The sequence below is a fragment of the Panulirus ornatus genome, chromosome 5, assembly GCF_036320965.1.
Source record: "Panulirus ornatus isolate Po-2019 chromosome 5, ASM3632096v1, whole genome shotgun sequence".
NCBI classification, from domain to species: domain Eukaryota; kingdom Metazoa; phylum Arthropoda; class Malacostraca; order Decapoda; family Palinuridae; genus Panulirus; species Panulirus ornatus.
The window spans coordinates 19,496,478-19,519,141 of NC_092228.1; the positions used below are offsets into that span (position 1 = coordinate 19,496,478).

The 22,664-nt window shown below is 40.9% G+C and overlaps 2 protein-coding genes across 5 annotated transcripts in view; one reads left to right on the forward strand and one right to left on the reverse strand.

The window, feature by feature from the left end:
• LOC139748618 (uncharacterized) overlaps positions 1-10,634 on the reverse strand; it is a 155,600-nt gene extending 144,966 nt beyond the window's left edge. The window contains exon 1 of the mRNA XM_071661777.1: positions 10,480-10,634. The gene's annotated coding sequence lies outside the window, so the exon portion shown is untranslated. The remainder of the gene's footprint in view (positions 1-10,479) is intronic.
• The window catches only part of LOC139748623 (microfibril-associated glycoprotein 4-like), a 60,461-nt gene extending 40,880 nt beyond the window's left edge, over positions 1-19,581 (forward strand). For all 4 annotated transcript variants that reach the window (XM_071661816.1, XM_071661815.1, XM_071661818.1 and 1 more), the window contains exons 5-9: positions 6,993-7,169; positions 11,736-11,842; positions 12,904-13,049; positions 13,326-13,425; positions 17,416-19,581. In XM_071661816.1, the coding sequence (XP_071517917.1) occupies positions 6,993-7,169; positions 11,736-11,842; positions 12,904-13,049; positions 13,326-13,425; positions 17,416-17,511 (626 nt within the window). In that variant the 3' untranslated portion in view covers positions 17,512-19,581. The remainder of the gene's footprint in view (positions 1-6,992; positions 7,170-11,735; positions 11,843-12,903; positions 13,050-13,325; positions 13,426-17,415) is intronic.
• Positions 19,582-22,664: the final 3,083 nt, after the last annotated feature.

Consider the following 22,664-nt stretch of genomic DNA (forward strand, 5'->3'; position numbering starts at 1 on the left):
ATGACTGCTGACTGATAGAATTAGAAGCAACTGACACAATGACTGCTGACTGATAGAATTAGAAGCAACTGACACAATGACTGCTGACTGATAGAATTAGAAGCAACTGACACAATGACTGCTGACTGATAGAATTAGAAGCAACTGACACAATGACTGCTGACTGATAGAATTAGAAGCAACTGACACAATGACTGCTGACTGATAGAATTAGAAGCAACTGACACAATGACTGCTGACTGATAGAATTAGAAGCAACTGCCACAATGACTGCCACAGATAGAATTAGAAGCAACTGACATAATGAACTGCTGACGAATGATAAATTTAAAGCAACCTGACATAATGACTGCTGACTGATAGATTCAAAGCAACTGACATATCGACTGCTTACTGATAAGATTAGAAGCAACTGACAATGACTGCTGACTGAATAGAATTAGAAGCAACAGACACTGACTGCTGTAATGATAGAATTAGAAAGCACTGACACAATTACAGTGGACGATAGAATCAGATCAACGGACATAATGAACTGCTGAACTGATAAAACCGAAAGCAAGCGACACCAATGAACTGCTGACTGATAGAATTACAAGCAGCTGAACACAATGGACTGCTGACTATAGAATTAGAAGCTACTAAACACAATGACTGCTGACTGATAGAATTAGAAGGAACAACACGAATGACTGCTTGACAGGGAACAGAATTAGAAGCTACTAACACAATTACTGCTGACTGTAGAATTAGAAAGCACTAAACACAATAACTGCTGACTGATAAAATAGAAGCAACTAACACAATGACTGCTGACTGATAAGATTAGAAGCTACTAACACAATGACTGCTGACTGATAGAAGCTACTAACACAAAGACTGCTGACTGATAGAAGCAACTGACACATTGACTGCTGACTGACAGAAGTAGAAGCAGCTGACACAATGACTGCTGACTGATGGAATTAGAAGCAGCTGACACAAAGACTGCTGACTGATAGAATTAGAAGCAACTGCCACAATGACTGCTGACTGATAGAATTAGAAGCGACAGACAAAATGACTGCTGACTGATAGAATTAGAAGCAACAGACACAATGACTGCTGACTGATAGAATTAGATGCAACTAACACAATGACTGCTGACTGATAGAATTAGAAGCAACTGCCACAATGACTGCTGACTCACAGAATTAGAAGCAACTGAGACAATTACTGCTGACTGACAAAATTAGAAGCAACTGACATAATGGCTGCTGACTGATTGAAGCAACTGACACAATGACCGCTGATAAATCAAGCACTAACTGATACAATGACTCATGGTTAATAAAAGAAGCAGAGACTGGCGCAAAGTCTGAAGAGTGATACAATAGCCAATGTCACGTACAATGACTGAAGTTCACTACAGTATGCAGCGACTGACACACAGACTGAAGACTGGTACAATAAGCGGTGAATGACGACTTATACAATCAGCAGTGACTGACATAATGACTGACGACTGGTGCAATAAGCAATGACCGAAGACTGATACGATAAGCAGTGATTGACACAATGAGTGAAGACTGATGAAAAAACCTTGAATGACAGAGTGACACAGGCAGGAAGCGGTATATAGTGACTGACGACTGATACACAAAACAACTGACACAATGACTGGCGACTGATACAATAGGCAGTGATGACACAATGACTGAAGACTGATACAAAAACTGTCGAGTAATACAAGAAGCAGTGACTGACAATGAAAAAAATGTGAGACAATGACTGACGACTAATACATTAACTAACGAGCGATATGATAACCAGTGACTTACAATGACTGATGACTGATAAAGTAAGGCGAAATTGACAGTGACTATCCGACTGATACAAAAAGCAGTGACTGACAATGACCGGCGACTGATGCAACAAGTCGTGATCGACACAATGACTGATGATACAATGACTGAACTGATACAGTAATGAGCATCTGACAATAACAGAAGGTTGATACAATAACTGAAGACAGATACAATAAGCAAAGACTAATACAATGACTGAAGGTTGATACAATAAGCAGTGGCTGACGACTGACGCAATGAGCAGTGACTTGACATTGTGACTGATGTCTGATACAAGTAGCAACTTACACAATGACTGACGAGCATTGACTGACGACAATGACTGATGAGCATTGACTGACGACAATGACTGATGAGCATTGACTGACGACATACAATAGGCAGTGACTGACAAAATGACAGACGACTGATACAGAGCAGTGACTAACGACTGATACAAAGAGCAGTGACTGACACAATGACTGACGATTGAGACAATAACTGGCAACTGACACAATGCCTAACGACTGATACACTAAGCAGTGATAGACACAACAACTGATGACCTTTACAATAGTCAGTGAATGACAACACAATGACTGACGGCTGATGCAATAGGCATTAACACAAAGACTCCAGACACAAAATAACCACTGATTAACACAATGGCTGACTGAAGACTAATACATTAAGGGGTGACTGACACAAAGTGCTGAAGACTGATACAATAAGCAGTGACTGACGAATTATACAATATGTTGCAAATGACAGAGACTAACCATGAATATAACAAACAATGACTAATGAGTGATACAGTAAACAGTGACTGACATAATGACTGAAAAGATACAATAAGTGATTGACGAAATGACTGACGACTGATACAATAAGCAGTGACAGACACAAGAGACCGATGAATGATACAGTTAGCAGTGACTGACGAATGAGTATTGCCTCATCATGAATAACGACCGATACAATTAGCTGCAACTGATACAGTGACTGAGGACCGATATAATAAACAGAGTGACGCAATGAGCAAAGACTGATACAATAAGTAACTGACATAATGACTGACCTTTGATATCATAACCAGCAACTAACACAATGACAGACGACTAATACAATAAGCAGTAACTAACAACTGATATAATGACTGATGACTAATACAGTAAGGAGTGACTGAATACTGGTACAATAATAAGTGACTGACGACTAATGCAATCAGTGACTGACATCATGAATGACGACTGATACAATAAATTGCAACTGAGACAATGACTGTCGACTGATATATCAAGCAAAGAAGGAAGACAAATACAATAAACAGTTATTGACGACTGATACAATGAGCAGAGACTGACGACTGACACAATGAGCAATGACAGACATAATGACTGACGATTCATACAGTAAGAGACCAACAGCTGATACAATGAACAGTGACTGACAAGACTGACGACTGATACAATAAGCAGCAACCGACAACTTATGCAATACGCAGTGACTGACACAATATGCAGAGGCTGACATAATGACTGACGGATGATACAATAAGCGGTGACTGGCAACCGATATAACGAGCAGTGACTGCCGACTGATACAATCAGCAGTGACAGACATCTGCTATAATGAAGTGACTGTCAACAGAAACAATGACGGACAACGGATGATCAGTGACTTGCGACTGACACAACAAGCAGTGACTGGCGACTGATACAATAAGCAGTGACAGACATCTGCTATAATGAAGTGACTCAACAGAAACAATGACTGACAACGGGTGAAGTGACTGACGACTGATACAATAAGCAGTAACTGACATCTGCTATAATGAAGCGAGTCTCAACTGATGTAACGAGCAGTGACTGGCGACTGATACGATAAGCAGTGACTGACACAATCAAAAATAATAACAACAGTGACAGTCTTTAACCTTCGTGGTGCCGGAAAAAATCTTGGCAGCCGTGCTGGGCCAAGGGTCATACCGTCACCCCAGTGGAATTCTTTGATCTGTCTTGTATATATAAACCTACGTGGGAACAGTGAGTTTGACCTTTGAGCTCTCGAGCTTAAAAAGCACCCAAGCAAGGGTCATCTTCTATTCCTCCAAGTTCCAAGCGTTGAAAGGGGCAGTTGTCATACATTCTTAACAGTTGATTCTACAAAGGCTGCTGGCATTTGCCCTATGAGCCAAGATGACAGCACGGTAACTACGCCACCTTTACATGACCGGCTAAAATCCGTCATCATGGTGACAGACAATCCCAAATCAAGCTTTTAACCTTGGTGTAAAAGACATATCACCATTACAGACAACACTTGACGGAAGGAGATGTACGTAAAAATATATTTCGAGGTCCAAAAGGCAGACCAACTCCTCCAATACATAGTTTTCATCACCTGCGCGAGAGTTGACTAGGAGGGAATCGAATCCCTTATACGAAGCCACATAAAATTCTCCAGGTCAGAGCTGCTGCTTCTTAAGAACGCAACTTAAGACCTTTATCATCGTATATGTCCTCCTCTGTCTTGTGTGCACCACTAACCCCAAGATTACAATAAATCCAAGCCAAAAATCTTCTACCTTCATATAATTAGCATTAGTTTACAACCTTCCTTCATATAGTTAGCATTAGTTTACAACCTTCCTCTCATCGAAGCTGTCTTGACAGTAAGACTTGAAGGGGGGAAAAAAAACGCGTGTAGAGGTGTAAATCCCACACCATTATCATGTGACGTTAGTCAGAAATGGTCACAGTCTGGGGTATATACGAGTTAGTCATCCATTCGCTTTCTTTGATGGAATATAGTTTTTCTCTTCTAAACTTATATGATAACATAAATATGTTGGGGCGTCGTTGGCCAACCCCATTTCATGGAAATTTAAGATCTCATAAAAAACCACTGCCATTAAGTAAAACAGTCACAAGAAACAGTCATGAAAGAAACTAAAATAGATACAAATTACGATTACAAATAAAGTTACAGTATGAATACATTACAACACCACTTCAAAGACGCTTTAAAGTAGACGAAAAACATTTCGTAAACAATATTAATCAATCTCATCACACTAAACTTAAAACATAAATACAAGTGACAATCACTTGAATCTTAATTAAGTGCTGTTTCGAATTGATAATATAAAATGAATTGTTTACGTAATGATGAAAAAGTACAATCCTGGTCCAATGTCCTTGTTAATCGTAGCAAAATTTACAGAAAATCTTTCCCAGGTCAATACGTGTCTCTTGCCCGTGGCATTAAGAAACATGTCTGCCTCATACAACTACAAGTATAGTGTATACAAACTAAGTAGACATGAGCCTCTGCTTATAATCTTGTACAAAGTAGAGATGAACCTCTACTTATAATTTTGTACAAAGTAGAAGTGAACCTCTGTTCATAATTTAGTTATCTTAGCTTTTTATATCATCACACACACAAACACAACAACAACAACAACACATGTGCCCCCGACCAAGACGAACTGGTCATCTTAGGAAAACTGGTTACTTTAGAAAATGCTTACAATGCAAATGATCCCCGTCATCCATTTTAACCTAACCTTTCTCAAGTAGTAGTAATACCTCGGGTTACATTTAAAGTGACAAACATACATTTATTCGATACGGTTCAATTTCGTATGATCAGGATACATTGCTTGTTCATATGAACATTATTTACTGAAAAGGATTCATTACCCATGGTACCGAACCAAGCGTCTCCACATACACTTAGCGCATCTCAGACATGGATACCTAAACATGGATCTAATTAATCAAACAAGAACAGGTGTAAAGGCAACTGAGATGCATGTATTTTAAACAGAAGGAATTCCCCAATCACTACACTTTAAAAGAATAAGAAATAATCACTTATATGCCGAGCAGTAGGTGGGAAATCATACATAAAATGGTAAAAAGTAAAAAACTGTACCCATGGTGCTGGAAGGAAATAAATCACAAAAATCTCTTAATTGTATATTGCAAGGAAAGGCTTTGGGTGTCGAAGAATCTGAGAGAGATTTATTTGAGCGCTCTTAGCGGTGCGATCAGGAAGAGAAAGCTTGGGAAAAGCAGTGGAAAGTAGGAGGGCAACAGGTCCTGGGGCTCATCATTAATGTACCATTGTTTCTGTACACGAAATATACCGGCAGTTGCTACTGTCTACGGCATTGCAGTCAGCATGGTACTATCGTCACGTTCTGTTTAATGGGAAAAGGTATATTATCTTTCTAACATGTAAACGACGTTCACTAAACATTCACAATGTTTATAATGAAATCCATAAAAAAAAGCAATGATGAATAACGTTTGGCAGAAATACTCGCTGTAGAGACATCCATCACAGACCCAGTGATGTCCTTAGCGTCTCCCAGCTAGTGGATATATGTACAAAGACGTGCTTTGCACCCAGCTAGTGGATACATGTACAAAGACGCGCTTTCTATCTTTTTATACTTTGAACGGTAAATGATCAATAGATCAGACGGGTAAGTTTGGGTAATACAATAGCTTCTCCTAACTCAAAGGGGGAACTAAAATCTATTTCGTAAATATCAATATTCACATTCAGTTCCTATTACTGAAACGATCACCTGTGATTTCCGAAGTCCAAAGCGGTTCTTGGAGAGCTCATGGCTGTAGCAATCCTGAAGTCTAGGGAAAGTGTGAGGCTAAAACAGGCAAACCAATCAACCTTACCTAATCCTCAACCAGGAGACTCCATGCCTCCACTAGCCTAACCTCAACGTAACCCAGAGGTGACAACAAGTGTATATAAACAATGTAGAATATAAACCTATTCAACAAATTAACGGCTACCTCATCCGCGGTCATCATTGGAACAGAATAACCATGAACTGCAAAATCCTATGTAAATTAGAGTCGACTCTACACATAACCCAAAAACAGTTTCTAGTCTGTCTTTCCAAACGTTCCCTCTGTTTCATACTGTGATTAACCTTGCCCTGTAATGACGGACATGAACAACAGTACTCGACTGTCAGGTGCTGAAAACAACCCAACACTACCTCTGGCCCCTCCCTTTCTCCATGACCCTTCCATGCCACCCCCTTCCCACCCCTAACTGGTCCTACCCTTCCCCCTCCCTCTGACTGTCTGACTGGAGACACACGACCGACTGGAGAGGTGCTTGCAGGCAACATCCTGCTATGGTCGCTCACCAATGTGGACAACGAGACCCAGTACGAGCTGCACATCGAGCTGGAGGACTGGTCCGGCAATAAGCGCTTCGCTCGCTACCGGGGCTTCCGCATCGGCTCAGAGAGGGACGCCTACCGCCTCTACCACGCCAATGTTTACTTCGGTAACGCTGGTAAGTACAGTACAGCTTTATAACATGCTAACCTTTGGTTCATCAAGCCAGGCAGGACCAGACTCATTACTTCGACAATGTAGGCGAGGTCAAACTGTCACACAAATATTATTTAGGTCAGAGCAGGTGAGGTCAGTGTCTCCCCCTATAAACATATGGCTTGCATATGCTGGTGAAGGTCAGCGTCATTCGTATGTTCGTCCAATGAGTTAAAATGTCACCCTACCACCTCGATGCTTAAGTTGGGTATTTTATACGTCGGCGGACGCACGTTTTCTTGAATTATGACCAGAAATGGAAAGTGAGGTCATATAAATTAATAATGTAAAATACCAGTATGAAAAGAAAGATAACCTGCCTGTTTTAATCATATAAATAGAACATGCATTTCGCTCAACTGCGTTATGATACATTTAGTTTGGAAGGTAAACAATCTCAGATGTGTAAAGAGGTATAGATTTCTGAACCTGTGGTCAGATACCATTAGCATTAATTCGAAAACTACCTTTGCAGACATCTGAACTCTCCCCAACTGTCTGCAATGTTTGCGTCATGTATGGCGGCATTCTTGTCAGTCAAAATTAACTATACAGACAAGTTTTTTGGTAATACGTCCTATGTTGATTTACAAACAATAAATTTCTACAGGATCAGAACAAACGCCATGTGAACGTATGGTGTCAGACGTCTGCAGGTTACTATGCCCTTAAATTAGAAAATGACGTCGGAACTCCGTTCATTTTTTACTTCAGAAACTTTGAAGAAGGTGGTACCTATCAAATATCAACACTTTCAACAGTTGGTACGGTGCATAAATACCGTGATTTTTCTTTATTTCTAAGCCCTTCCCACTCCGCTTTCCCAATAATCCCATTCTATATATCAACTCTCGAATGTGTAAGGAATCAAATAGAATCACTCGTCCAAATTGGTTAACTAGCACATGCGTCCGTCAACTGATAAACTTCTCTTAGTTTGCCAATATTTACTCTGTCAACAGAAATGAGGTCACAATGTCACCCTAAAGTTTAGTTCATTAATACAGGTTAGACTATACGTTCACGCCAATGTTTTCCTGTTGATGGAAGTAATATCACAAGCGACACCATCACTGGTATGCCTAAATAGCGACCTTAAGTTTACTTCATCACACGTTTGTAGCAACAATCCATCCCAAATGTTTTTTTTTTTTTTCCTAACGTAGGTAAGGCCATAATGTTCACAATGTGACATGTTACCTGCCTGCCTTCCCCATCTTTTTACTTGCACAACACAGGTGAAGTACGGCGGTGATTTCGACCTCAGCAACGTACTAAATATTACATTAATTATATTGTGATATCAGGCTTAGCAGGTGGTGCAAAAATATTTCGGGATATGACACTTATATAATATATTGGGAATATATCACAAAACCCGAGCACACTAATATACTTGATTTTTCGTACGAAACTCAGGATTGACTTTACTTTGTAGTGTTGTGACACAATTCAGTCAACAGGGCTTCTGGCTTTCACACCAAAACCTGAAAATGGCAGCCCAATTGTAATACGTTGAAACTGGAAGTTTCGAGCAAAAGTCCATTAAATCATTGTCTGTATTACCTTATCACATGGAGGGGGCTCCGCGTTCACTGAATTCGGTCAACAAGAAATATAATGAAAGCCAACACTTTCCCACATGTAAGCATTCATGTGTGGAGGCCAAAAGTATTACCAAGTTGTGTGCAGTGTTGAATCAAGGTGGAATAATAGAGGTATTCTGAAAGGCAGGGAGGTTTGTCTTCTACCTTTTGGACCGTTACTCATGTAACTGGAATTGTCAATACGGTGAACAAATGGTAACGTTATATGCTAAGGGATATGTTGCCAAGACAAATAATTTGCGTGGGATCTACGAAGTACTTTTAATAGGCAACTTTTTCCTAAAAGTATCTGGAAACCTTATTGTCCGAAAGTCATTTCAAATCATGGATGGTGGGAAAAAGTAAATCAAATGGAACAGAGAATTGGGCCAGGTGAGGGTATTCCCTCAAAGGCCCAGTCCTCTGTTCTTAACGCTACCTCGCTAATGCGGGAAATGGCGAATAGTTTGAAAGAAAAAAAAAAAAAAAATATATATATATATATATATATATATATATATATATATATATATATATACACCAAAAACAACTGAAGGCCCAAATGTATGGTGTACCCAAACTACTGGATATACAATCTTAAGTTTCACTGTTGCTAATGGTTCTTTAATAGGATAGGAAAAAAATGCTATTTATTTCGATGCTGTACTGCAATACATCACTGATGCTGTACCACAACAATCCAAGATAAAATTTAGTTATGCACGACATTATCTAACCATTAGTAACGTAGATCTGTTCAAAACCAAATCACTAATATCGAAACGAATTCATCTAACCAACTGTAATAGGTCTGTAAGACCTATTGGGGTCAACGTAATTAATGTAATTCTGACGAACAAGTAAACTTCCTTGCAATGTAAACGACCGCTGGCAATGAACTACCTAATCGGATGTCTGACGAAATACAATATTGTGTTTGCAGTTTAAAAAAACTGGGAGTAAATGTATTTCAGCCAAGGTTTAATGAGCTGCTAAAAGTAACACATATTTGGAGAAGCTAAACAGAGGTTGTAAAAACCAAACTGTCGTTGGCCAGTACATGTATAAGTAGCTTGTCCAGGCTAACGAGTGATGTTAATAACTTGTCCGAATCTGCCACAAAATAAAGGTCTTCCATCAACTGTGAGAGGTACAAGACTCTGCTACTTGCTTCCACCAACAAGACATTGGGACACGAGGCAGAACAAGTGGATGGGTCACAAAGGTAGACAACATAAAAGGTCTATTTGATCACTTAAAGGACTTGTAGAACCATCACGGATGAATGAGCCAATTGGAGGGTAATTGTGTCAAAGTTTTTTTGGAAATGTCTTAAACTATATATAATATTTTCTGTATATAAGAGGAAAAGACGCATACACAATGCTTGGCATCAGTTTAAAAAAGGAAATCTGTACAAAATAAATATTTCCTTTGCGTCTAATACAATTTTCTATGTTCTTTAAAGAATTCCTTTAATACCAAGTTTCATTTCGCGACTTGCCACAAGCTACAATGCTCTCCTTAAACACCCTAGACAGCACACGATGAATAATCATGGTGGCAAAATAACGAATGTTTATTATGCCTTGTTTACTACCCCAGAAGACCCCAGCTAAAATAACCTGAGATTTATTTGTCACACACGTAAACATTAGTTAGGTAAGGAAATAACTTGTAACTTACATTTTCACAGCTTCCTTCCTCTCAGCGTTCTGAGACATCCAGACCTTCCAATAAAGTATATACAGTAATGAATCAATAAAATACTTGAGGAGCTCAACACAACGGCCGACACACTTACTCACCCAACCTCAAATGCCATGACATGATGACGTCATGTCCAAAGACAACTGGTTCAAACCATTTTTTTTCCCTGTTCGAATAATAGTAATTACAACAATTATGATAATTATCATCATTATTACCTGTGAAATTACATGAAGTTGATATCAGATATAGAGGAAAAAGAAAAATGCCGTTCATGGCGTGTTTGATGGCGATATACATGGCTGAAAGAGGCAGTCTGCCAGAGCAGTTGGGCACACATGACTGAGATCATATTTCACTACAAATGAAATATATCCATAACTGAAAATAGGGGAGTGAGTGTGGTAGGTGTAATTATTTTACAAAAAGATAGATCCAGCAGACTTGTATTGCTGAACATTCTCCATCGAAAATGACCATATACGTGTTGAACAATTACACCCTATAGTTTTCCTTGCAAATAAGGAATTGTCATTTCGCATTATCAACAGCGTTTGACAGATGTCTTGATAACAAAATTATGGTAAATGATTTTATCTAAACAGTTTAATTTGAGGATAGTCGTGTCACAGAAACAAACAAAAAAAATACTGAACAAATAAGGGTGTCGGAAATTTATTAGTTGACTTAGGTTTTCATTTGAACCGATTTGAGTATATTTCATTATTATTATTATTATCATTATTATTATTATTATTATTATCATTATATGATTTCTACATAAAAGTCTATGAAAACGTGGAAGCTGTCAGCTTTGAGATTTGTTAAGAATTGAACTCTGAGGAATAATTCAAGCATTTCGAATGTCTTTGGCCTACCGTGCTTACGCGTACCCTTTTATAACACAAACTGCTACACCTATTAACCACATTCGTGATCACTACAGACACCAAATTACCACCGTTCTCCAACACGACTCACCGCCACTCTCATTCATCACAACTTGAACCACACCATACAGCAGCACATGCTTACCACTCACTACATAGTTACCAGCACCATTCGCCACCAATGCTTACTAACACCACCATCACCATGCCATGACCTCTCATCACCACCACGATCACTGGCCCTCACCATGATCTCATATCACCACCATGACCTTTTATCACCGCCACCATGAACTCAACATCACCATTGCTCACCACCTCCATGACCACTCACCACCGCAGGAGACTCGCTGTACTCGCACAATGGGCTGCCCTTCTCCACCTTCGACGTTGACAACGATAACCGGGATGGAGACTTCGTGGAGCGAAGCTGCGCCCGTCTATACAAGGTAGGTGTACGCACAGGTGTAGCCAGCTCACAGTGATACAAGCGATAGGACTCCCCAGTGGTGTAGGTGTGGGCGACCCTGACTGGTGTAGGAGTAGGAACCCTACGTGGTGCATATAGAACCTTAGTGGTACAAGTATGAATGACCAGTCGTGCAGTTATCGGGACCCTGAGTGGTGCAGGTGTGGTAGGGTCTGGGTAGTGCAGGTGTGGGAGGCTCGAGGTGGTGCTGGTGTGGAAGGCTCTGAATGGTGCGGGTGTGGGAGGCTTTAAGTCGTGCAAGTGTCGAGACCCTGTGTGGTGGAGGTGTGGGAGGCCCTAAATGGAGCAGGAGTCAAGACCCTGTGTACTGCAGGTGTGAGTGACCCTAAGAGGTGCAGGTGTGGACACCCAGAGTGGTGTACGTATGAGGGACCCTGAGAAATGCAGGTGAGGAAACCTGGGTGGTGTGTGTGTGTGTGTGTGAGGGACCCAAGTGGTGCAGGTATGGGGGACCCTAGTGGTGCAGGTGTGTGGGACCCTAGTGGTGCAGGTGTGTGGGACCCTAGTGGTGCAGGTGTGTGGTACCCTCAGTGGTGCAGGTGTGTGGGACCCTCAGTGGTGCAGGTGTGTGGGACCCTCAGTGGTGCAGGTGTGTGGGATCCTCATTGTTGATGGTTTTTGGGAACTCCTCTGGTTATATTGACCACTGCCTTGATCTCTGACTTTACTAAAAATTTTCATGGCCTCCTCTAACTGTATTGACCACTGTCATGATCTGTGATCCCACTGACCACTGTTATGACCTCTGATCATACTTCCTTCTTTATTGACCTTCTCTGATTGTACTGACCACTGCTATGATCCCCCAGGACCTTCTTTGACTATACCAACCATTTTCAAGACCTCCTCTGATTATACTAGCCATTGTCATGACCCCCAGGACCTTCTCTGTACTAACCACTGTTATGACTGGTGACCATATTGACCCATTATATGACCCCTGGTGACTGTACTGATCCTTACCATGATTTCTGGTGACCATACTGATTGCTACCATAACCTTTGGTGACCATGGAACAGGGTGCCTGGTGGTATGGCAACTGTCATGATGCTAACCTGAACGGGTGGTACCTCGGTGGCCCACACCGCTCCTTTGCTGATGGTGTCAACTGGTATACCTGGACTGGATATAATTATTCCCTCCGGCGGACTGTCATGAAGTTCAGGTTAGTACACTTTATCTACATATACTCAGTTTCATTTATGGTATATCTCTATTCTGTAGTGTGGTGTATTATCACTGTTTCTGTTCCTTAAGCAATCATCACGTGCAGTTCCTAAGTAATCACAGATTATTGTTTGACATGAATAAAACAAGTACATAACTACAGCCCAGCATTTTGTGGTGCTGTGTCTAATGTAGTGGTGTGGCTGGTGCTCTGGTAGGCTTCAGGTACCTTTCACAGCCACAGCTCCTGGCTGACCCTACCCATGCCCTACAGGCCCCAGAGCAGTGGCCCCATCCCTGTGGGCTTCGACACCTTCATCATTGCTAACCGTCGTCGCAGCCTGGACAGTCAGGCCCCAGAGCATCTTCCCCTGGTAAGTCACAACCAGTGGTATATGTATGTATGCAATTACCTGTTTGTAGTATGTGATGAGTAAGTTTTACACTTTTAGGACCCCTACTCTTGAACTTTCTCCATCATGCTTATCTTTCTGTATCCTATCCACATTCACAAATACATTATTCTGTTTATTCTGTTCATCTACTACTCTTATACAATAAAAGCATTCCTTAAATGCAACTTTTTTAACAAGTTTCTCAACTGATTTTATGTTAAGGCCTTATGTTGTTCTATTCCTGCATCTTTCAAAGACCTGTTCACAGTTAAAATCATCAAAAAGGTTTTAAAAAAACTGTGGGCAGGTTACCCCTTACGCTTTTCTTCCATGGTTAACAATTTGAGGCTTTGACCTTTCCCTATAACTCATGTCTCTGAATTCCAGTACCATCTTGTTACTTTACTCCAAACCTTTATGTGCATACTAGACTTCAGAAGCATATTCCAGTTTTGGCCTCATGTAGGATGAGAACAACTGGCTGAATATTTGCTTATCCATATACTTAAATGCTATTCATATATCTGCGTTTGATTACATTACTGTTCTCCTGATGTGGGACTCTAACAAGAAGCTAAGGATGACGTCTTCTCTTAAGTCTCTCACATACAGACCTCTACAACTTACTTCCTGCTAAATGTTATTCATACTGAGGCCTTCTTGTACTGTCTCTCATCCTCTTTACTTTACATTTACTTGGGCTGAATTGCATTAACCATTATCTGACCAACTTTCAAATTTGTATACATCGACTTGTAGGTTGTTGCAATGCTCCATGCTTTTCACTTCCATCATATCCTTAATATGAACTGAAAACATTTTCAGATAAGAGTTTACTTCTTTTGTTAAGTCATTTACATGAATAATCATAAAAAAAAGCATTCCCAGAACAGACCCCTGTGGCATGCTACTTGTAACCTCAACCCATTTCAAGATGACATGCATCCCGTGTTACTGTCCACTAAGATACTTTTCTGTCCATCAAAGTAGTCTCCCTATTATTCCTACCCAAGGACCCAGCTTCTTTACTATCCTCCTATGTAATACAGTGTCACAAGCTTTCTGAGAATCAAGATATACACAATCAATCCACTACACTCTCTTGTAGAAATCTAAGAGGTTTATTATATATGACCTCCTTTCCCTAAAACTTAATTCTCTTTCTTATGTAGTTTCTCCTTTGCAGGGTGCCATCCATTTGCTTTCTGATTATTTTTTCCAGTACCTAACAGACCAAACTCTTCAGGAAGAGCAGTCAGCGTCTTTCCCTGGTCTCCTTTCTTAGAGGCAAATATTACAGTTACAGTATTCAACTCCCATAATGCTTATCTTTTTCTGTTAACATCTTAAATATTTCAGAGTTAAGTGTTTCTGTACACATCCTCAGCTCACATGGAGATATTTCATCAGTAACAAGCGCTTTATACGAGTCAAAGCCCTCTAAAATTGTTTATGTCTTGTCTAGATATTTCAATGTTTTCCAGTACTTCCTCCCCACTCCATCTCCCTGGCATTAAGGCTGTAGTGTCTTCCAGTGCGAAACACTTAAACTTGTCATTTAGGTCCACACATATCCTTCCATCATTGTCCATAACTCTTCTTTCTCAATTCTTTAGCCTGAATAGCTGCTTTTTAACTAATATTTTACTCATGAATTTATGTGTGTAATTACGTATTTGTACTGTATGGGGAAGGAGTTTTACACTTGTGGTGCTCCATCTCTTAAACTTTAGTATCATACAACTTTTTAAGCTTCTGTATGCTGTCTACATTCATTCTCATAATTCTATCAGTTTCACTCACCAACCACCATTATAATATAAAAAGTACATTTTTCAACATTGCATGGTGAGGATAGACATGTTTGAAGGTGCATTTCCAATGGTGTTATATGGATGCAAAGCATGGGTTATTAATGAAAATGTCCAAAAGAGGGTGAATATGGCAGAATGAAATGTTCAAGGACAATACGTGGAGACAGGAGGGTTGGTCAAGTAAGAAATGATAGGACAAAAGAGAAGTGTAGTAGTAAGAAGAGTGTGGTTGAGAGCTGAATAGGGTGTACTGAAATGGCTTGGATATCTGAGTGAGGAGAGGTTGGCAAAGAGAATATATGTATCAGAAGTGGAGGGAACAAGGAGATGAAAGGATGGAGTGAATGTTTTTTAAGTGCTTGGAGCCTGAACACGCAGGAGGGTGAGACATGCGTGGGATAGAGTGACCTGGAGGGATGTAGGTGGGTATACAAAGGGCGACATGTTATCAACTGAGTAAACCTGGGCATGTTAAATGGCTGAGGAGACCATGGAAAGGTCATGGAGGGCTTAATTGTTGATAATGGGCTGTGGCTATGGTCTATCAAACATGACAGCTATAAAATTGATGTGCGAGAATAGGGCCATTTCTTTGTACCTGGCATTACCTTCCTAACACAGGAAACAGCAAACAAGTATGGAAAAAAAATGATAATGTACATAAATATCTATAGTGGCAATCAACAAACCCACTTTGTAATGGTGATTTTGGGATAAGATTTATTCTTCAGTAAATATAGTATTATAAGGCTGGTGACTGAGTTTGGAAAAGTGTGTGGAAGAAGAAAGTTAAGAGTAAATGTGAATAAGAGCAAGGTTATTAGGTACAGTAGGGTTGAGGGTCAAGTCAATTGGGAGGTGAGTTTGAATGGAGAAAAACTGGAGGAAGTGAAGTGTTTTAGATATCTGGGAGTGGATCTGGCAGCGGATGGAACCATGGAAGCGGAAGTGGATCATAGGGTGGGGGAGGGGGCGAAAATCCTGGGGGCCTTGAAGAATGTGTGGAAGTCGAGAACATTATCTCGGAAAGCAAAAATGGGTATGTTTGAAGGAATAGTGGTTCCAACAATGTTGTATGGTTGCGAGGCGTGGGCTATGGATAGAGTTGTGCGCAGGAGGATGGATGTGCTGGAAATGAGATGTTTGAGGACAATGTGTGGTGTGAGGTGGTTTGATCGAGTGAGTAACGTAAGGGTAAGAGAGATGTGTGGAAATAAAAAGAGCGTGGTTGAGAGAGCAGAAGAGGGTGTTTTGAAGTGGTTTGGGCACATGGAGAGGATGAGTGAGGAAAGATTGACCAAGAGGATATATGTGTCGGAGGTGGAGGGAACAAGGAGAAGAGGGAGACCAAATTGGAGGTGGAAAGATGGAGTGAAAAAGATTTTGTGTGATCGGGGCCTGAACATGCAGGAGGGTGAAAGGAGGGCAAGGAATAGAGTGAATTGGAGCGATGTGGTATACCGGGGTTGACGTGCTGTCAGTGGATTGAAGCAAGGCATGTGAAGCGTCTGGGGTAAACCATGGAAAGCTGTGTAGGTATGTATATTTGCGTGTGTGGACGTATGTATATACATGTGTATGGGGGGTGGGTTGGGCCATTTCTTTCGTCTGTTTCCTTGCGCTACCTCGCAAACGCGGGAGACAGCGACAAAGTATAATAAAAAAATAAAAAAAAGGCATGTACTAATGAATGAATGCATGCATGTGAAAAAACAATGCAAGATCAAAAACATCACCATAGACATTTAAACACTAGCTGTACTGAGCACATCAAACTTGCTGTAAAGGTTATGATGTAGCAGGATTTAATGACCATTTGGTGTTTATATCATATAACATTATAAACAAAAGCAAATTAAAATAATGACTTGAAATTGGATCAAAAATAATAATCAATGTAAACATTTGCATGTGGTTAACAGCTGGAACTGTATACCTCATTCATCTCATGGGTAGTGAGAGAGCTGACCCCTTTATGAATGAAAGTGAACTAAGACATGCAGTTAGCATTACAGGCTAGCCCAGCTCATAGGTAGGTTGGTAGTTCTATGGGTATCTCATATTTGAGTCTGTATGAGTGGTAGGTTTTTGCATGACAGGTGTTGCTTCAGAAGTTATGGAGGTAATAATGCTAATGTGTGTCTTTGGCCAATAGGGAGGAGGAAGCCAGCAGCAGCAGAGCCGTCATGACATCCCAGAGATGCTTTCCTCCCGCAACACCCTTTCCAGACCTGACTTTGAGGAGCTCTAATGAGCTCTTCATCTGCATTAACCTGGACAAGCTGTAAGAACATTTGGTAGCCTTGAACATAAGGTAACAGCTTATGAAGACAAAGGATGTCCTGTGGTACCAAAACATTTACACTCCATAATGTCCAGTGACCTAACAGTGATAACACTACCTGCAATAACTTGATCATTCAGAAACTTCACTAACTTCAGGTATCTCTGCCACCTTACCTCTCCCTGTCCCCTTGACTCACCCCCTCTCCCTGCACCTCATGCTGTCCCTCCACCTGCTGCTGTTTTGTAATTATTATGACATTTACCATCATGACGAGCATCAGGTTTAAATCAACCAACCTCTCTCTACAATCACTGTCTGGTGTTCAGCAATGGCCGGCATGACAGCTCCCATCACCAGCCAACCTGACACCCTCATCACCATCCAGTTCACACAAAACATAGTGACTCTAGTCTCTCCTTTCTCTGCTCCTTCCCATCCAAGTTTCTAAGTATGGTACCTGGATGGAGGAAGATGCAGTGACAAAAATGATTGCCATAATTGAGGTAGATCACTGATGACCACATAGAATCCGTAATAACTCCTCCACTATCAAGAACTCAACCTGACAGCTGTGTTTGGTTGTAGATGGCTTCCTAATGGCAGAAGACATGATTAATAAGAATCTTAATCTAACCTAACATACCTAATTTAGCTCCCATCCTATTTTACTTCCCCTCCTGAAAATAATGTTTTTACCATTAACTAACTGTTTAAGGGATATGTTGTTAACTAAAGCCAAGGCACCAGCAATTGCTGCAGCAGAAAAAACATGATAAGACCTTGAGTGCTATGGAAGAGTTTAAACTACAGGTACAATGGTATGATCTCTGACCTTACACTCAAGGGTTACATCCCAAGTCACATCCCCATACCTGAGGGTCGTACCGTCACCTTTTAGGGGCATACTGTCAAACCCAAGGGGTTAAGCTGAAAGGAAGGTGAAGGAGCGCAGGCTGGTGAGGTCAGTATCCAGCACAATTCCTGTTAGAGTTTACACCACTCTACCCACACACCAGCAGTCAAGACTTTGAGCTGAGAAATGTCAAAATAGACTGTGCTGCCCACATCCTGTGGTGCATCAGGATACATCAAAGTCATCACAAACAACACCAAGAGGGGTGGCATGGCAGTCTGATTTTCTATGTTGTGAACTAGTACAAAGTATGGCTTACCATGTTGTGGGTTTATGAGGTGGAATGCCTCCCCATTTTGTTAGCTGCTGTGAGGTTCTGGCTCCCCATACTGTGGATCAGTATAGAGATATGGCTCCCCAAGTTGTGAGCTGGCACGGGATCGGGTTCCCATGTTGTGGGATGGCTCGGGGATCTGACTCTCAGTGTTAGGGATCTGGATCACGTTTGTTGGGTAGCATGGTGGTCTGGCTTCCCATGCAGTGGGGTTTGGCTCACCATGTGAGTTGGTGAAGTTTGGTTCACCATGTGGAGTAGTGAAGTCTGGCTCACCATGTTGTGGGCTGACCTGGGGATTTGGTTCCCCATGTTGTGATCTGGCATAAGGGGTTTGGCTCACTGTGTTGTGGATTGATGTGGACTTAGCCCACTTCCCATCATATTCCACATCAAGTTGGTGGTAGAATACTATCATGTTCGATGATGTGATGCAAGTACAGTGTAGTAAATATATATACACATGAACACAAATTCTTGCATATTAGTACACAAATACATACACATTACATGTAGTAATACACTACAAAAACAAGAGTATAATTTCTCACTAACTATGCCCCATTCCAGAGCATATTGGTCTGGGTCTGAAAGGCTCTACTGCAAATGATCTCAGGTTGTAATCAGGCACATCCTTCCCCCAACAGTGGCAGGTGGACAGGGCTACTGGGCAGGAGATGCTGTCCTTATCTACACTCATTAAGGTGACCTCCTTCCCTTCCCTAATGACTGCCTTATCACCCCACTCCTTTTGTAGTGTCACCTTCTGGTACCTGTTAGATGTTGTGTGCAATGTATATAGCAATATAGTATTTATTTTATTTATCAAATAAAAATAATTATACTTTATCTTGTTTCAGTTTCATATTAGGAAAACCCACCATAACAAGTTGCTAGGCAGGTATTTTTTACCAAAGTGTGTTACATATATATGATCAGTTTGTGACCGTACTAATTGTATAGTTGGAGGGCAGTGGCAGTATCACAACCAATGAAATAAGAGGTGCTGCTACTGTAGAAAGTAAAGAAACTTAAAATTGGGAAAAGTTATTAAGTTTCAGCACCTCGAGGGAATACTCTAGTTTTACTGGACTAGCCAAGTCTCACTCCAACTTCTCGTGGTGACCTCATTATTACACCTCTTAAGGGTGGAACTAAAGGGGGAGGCGTTGCCCAATTACATCTGGGCAATACTTTTAGATTTGGACAAACACTTCAAGTGTACTTTCACTTACTTTTTTGACAATTTTGGAACCTTGCTGCCTCTGAAAACTGTGCTAAAGTTGCCCTCTACCAGTGACCTGTCAAAGGTGAGGCACAAAAGGCTAAGAAGTGCCACTGGAGTCTACCAGTTATGCCGAGGGTTAAAAGAGACGAGCAATTCAGGGTGATGGCGCTGAATGTGAATAAATGGTGAGAATAAAAGGAAGGAGATTGTAGAGAGGTTTAAAGTTGTAGCGTGGATGTGCTAGGGATTGGAAAAACCCATATCCTTGGGCAGGGTGTATGGAGTGAAAATGGAAATGATGAATACAAGTTATGAGAAGGCATGGAAGGTGTGGTATGGATGGGAATGAGTGAAAATTATTGGGGAAGAGGAAAAGAAGGATGAGCAATTCTGCTATCACCAAGAGTATGGGAGGGTGTTAGAGAGCATGGATGGAATGGATCAAGAATAGTGTGAGTCAAAGGAAATACTGGGATTGTGAAGTATGCATGGGGATGTGTATATGCACCTGTGAATATGAAGACTGTACGAGGTAAGGGTGAAATGAAGGGTTTCTGGAGGAATTTGAATGACTGTATAACAGTTTTGAGAATGAGAGAAATGTGGTTGTATTGGGTGATATGAATGCGAAAGTGAGATGTGATGAAATTTGTGAGATAGTTGGTAAATGGGGTGTGCCTGGAGTAAATGAGAATGGAAGCTATCTTGTGGATATTTGTTCTGAGAGAGGTTCACTCCTTGCAAACACATTCTTTCAGTACAAGATGATCCACAGATATAAATGGATGAGGGTTGATGGGAGAGAACAGCAAAAGGCTTTGATTGACTATTTAGCAGTGGATGAAAGATTGAGAAAGGCTGTGCTGGATGCTAGAGTCATGAGAGGATTCTTTAAAGACTGTGTCCATTCCGTGATTCTTGTGGGGATGAGGATCAGGGAGAAGTGGAGGTATGGTGTAAGGAAGAATGGAGAGGTAAAAGTGTTGGCAAGCGAGAAGATGAATCAGGAAAAATGCAGGGAGGAGTATGAAAGGAAGGTAACTGAAAGCTCAGATGGAAATGCAGTGAATATTGGAATGCAGTCATATGTGAATGAGGTGTTTAAAATGTTTAGAAAAATTCTATCAAAGGTTGTAATATCAACAGCTGGATACAAGGTAGTGAGATACAGGAATAAAAAGGGCAATGCACAGTGGATAGAAGAGATTAGGAATGCTGTGGAAGAGAAGAAAAAGGCATATGGTAGACGGCTCAATAAGAATGTACCAGTGGAAGTTCAGAAAAGGAGGAGGGAAGAATACAAGATATGTAAGCAGAATGCTAAGTTGATCCAGGCAAGCAAAGAAAGAGTAAAGGAAGTTTTGGAAGAAAGTAAAGTGGAAAGTTTTGGGATAAGAAGAAACTATACTGGAAGGAGGTGAAAAAGGAAACAGATGGATGTAAGAGTGGAAGTGTTGATGTAAAAAGTAAGGGGAATTGCTGAATCAAAAGAAGGAAGTGAAAGGAAGATGGAAAGAGTACTTTGAAGAATTGATGAATGTGGGAGAAGGGAAGGCAGCAATTGTTACATGCATGGGTATGGAGGATGGAAGGAAGAGGATACAAGTGCAGGGGCCTAAAGCAATAAGGGAGGTAAGAAGGGCAATGATGAGGCTGAAGGTAGGAAAGGCACCTGGAGTGGATAGATTACAGCCGAAATACTGAAGTATGGAGGAGAGAGGGTGACTTAGTGGATGCATCTTATATGTAATTTAGCATGGAAACAGAAGGTTGTGCCTGAGGATTGGATGAAAGCTATTATTGTTCCTTTAATCAAAGGGAAAGGTGCTGAGGATGTATGTAGCAATTATAGGGGAATAAGACTGTTAAGCATACCAGGAAAAAAGGATGCAAGAATATTAATTGACAGAGTGATGGAAGGGACTGAATGCAGAATAAGTGAAGAGCAAGGGGGATTTTGGAAAGGTAGGGGAGGTGTGGATCAGATTTTTGTAGTAAAGATACCCATGGAAAAGTATACAGTGAAAGGTAAGAAGCTGTATATAGCTTTTATGGATCTGGAGAAAGCGTATGAAAGAGTCGAGTGGAATGCTTTGTGGGTTGCATTAAGGATACATGGGGAAGGGGGATAACTGTTGGATGGTGTAAAAGCCTTCAACAGAGGAGCAAATTTGTGTGTAAGAGTGGATGGAGAGCCGAATGAAAGTTTTGGGATACATACAGGTGTGAAGCAGGGTTGTGTGATGTCATCGAGGCTTTTTAATATAAATATGGATGGATTGATACGAAAAGTGAAAGCAAAACTAGGGAAGGGGGGTCCAGAGATGAAGTGTGGCATGGTGGCTAGTGGCAAAACTGTTTGCAGATGATACTGTGTTGCTTGTTGTGAGTGAAGATAAGTTACAGAAGGTTGTGTGTTTTATGATGTGTGTAAGCATAGGGGATTAAAGGTAAATGCAAGTATAGTAAATTAATGGTGTTTGAAAGGAAACAGTGAAAGTATACATTTTGTAAAACAATAGAGAGTGAAAGAAGAAAGTATTATAAATTGTGCTGTGGATATGGGGAGAAAAGGACTGGAAGAAGTGAGGGATTTTAAGTACCTGGGAGCTGTCTTGGGTAAGTGAGGTGATATGGAAGGAGAGATAAGGTAGAGAGCAGTACAGGGTAGAAGCATCATTGGGTCCCTTAAGGGTAGAAGT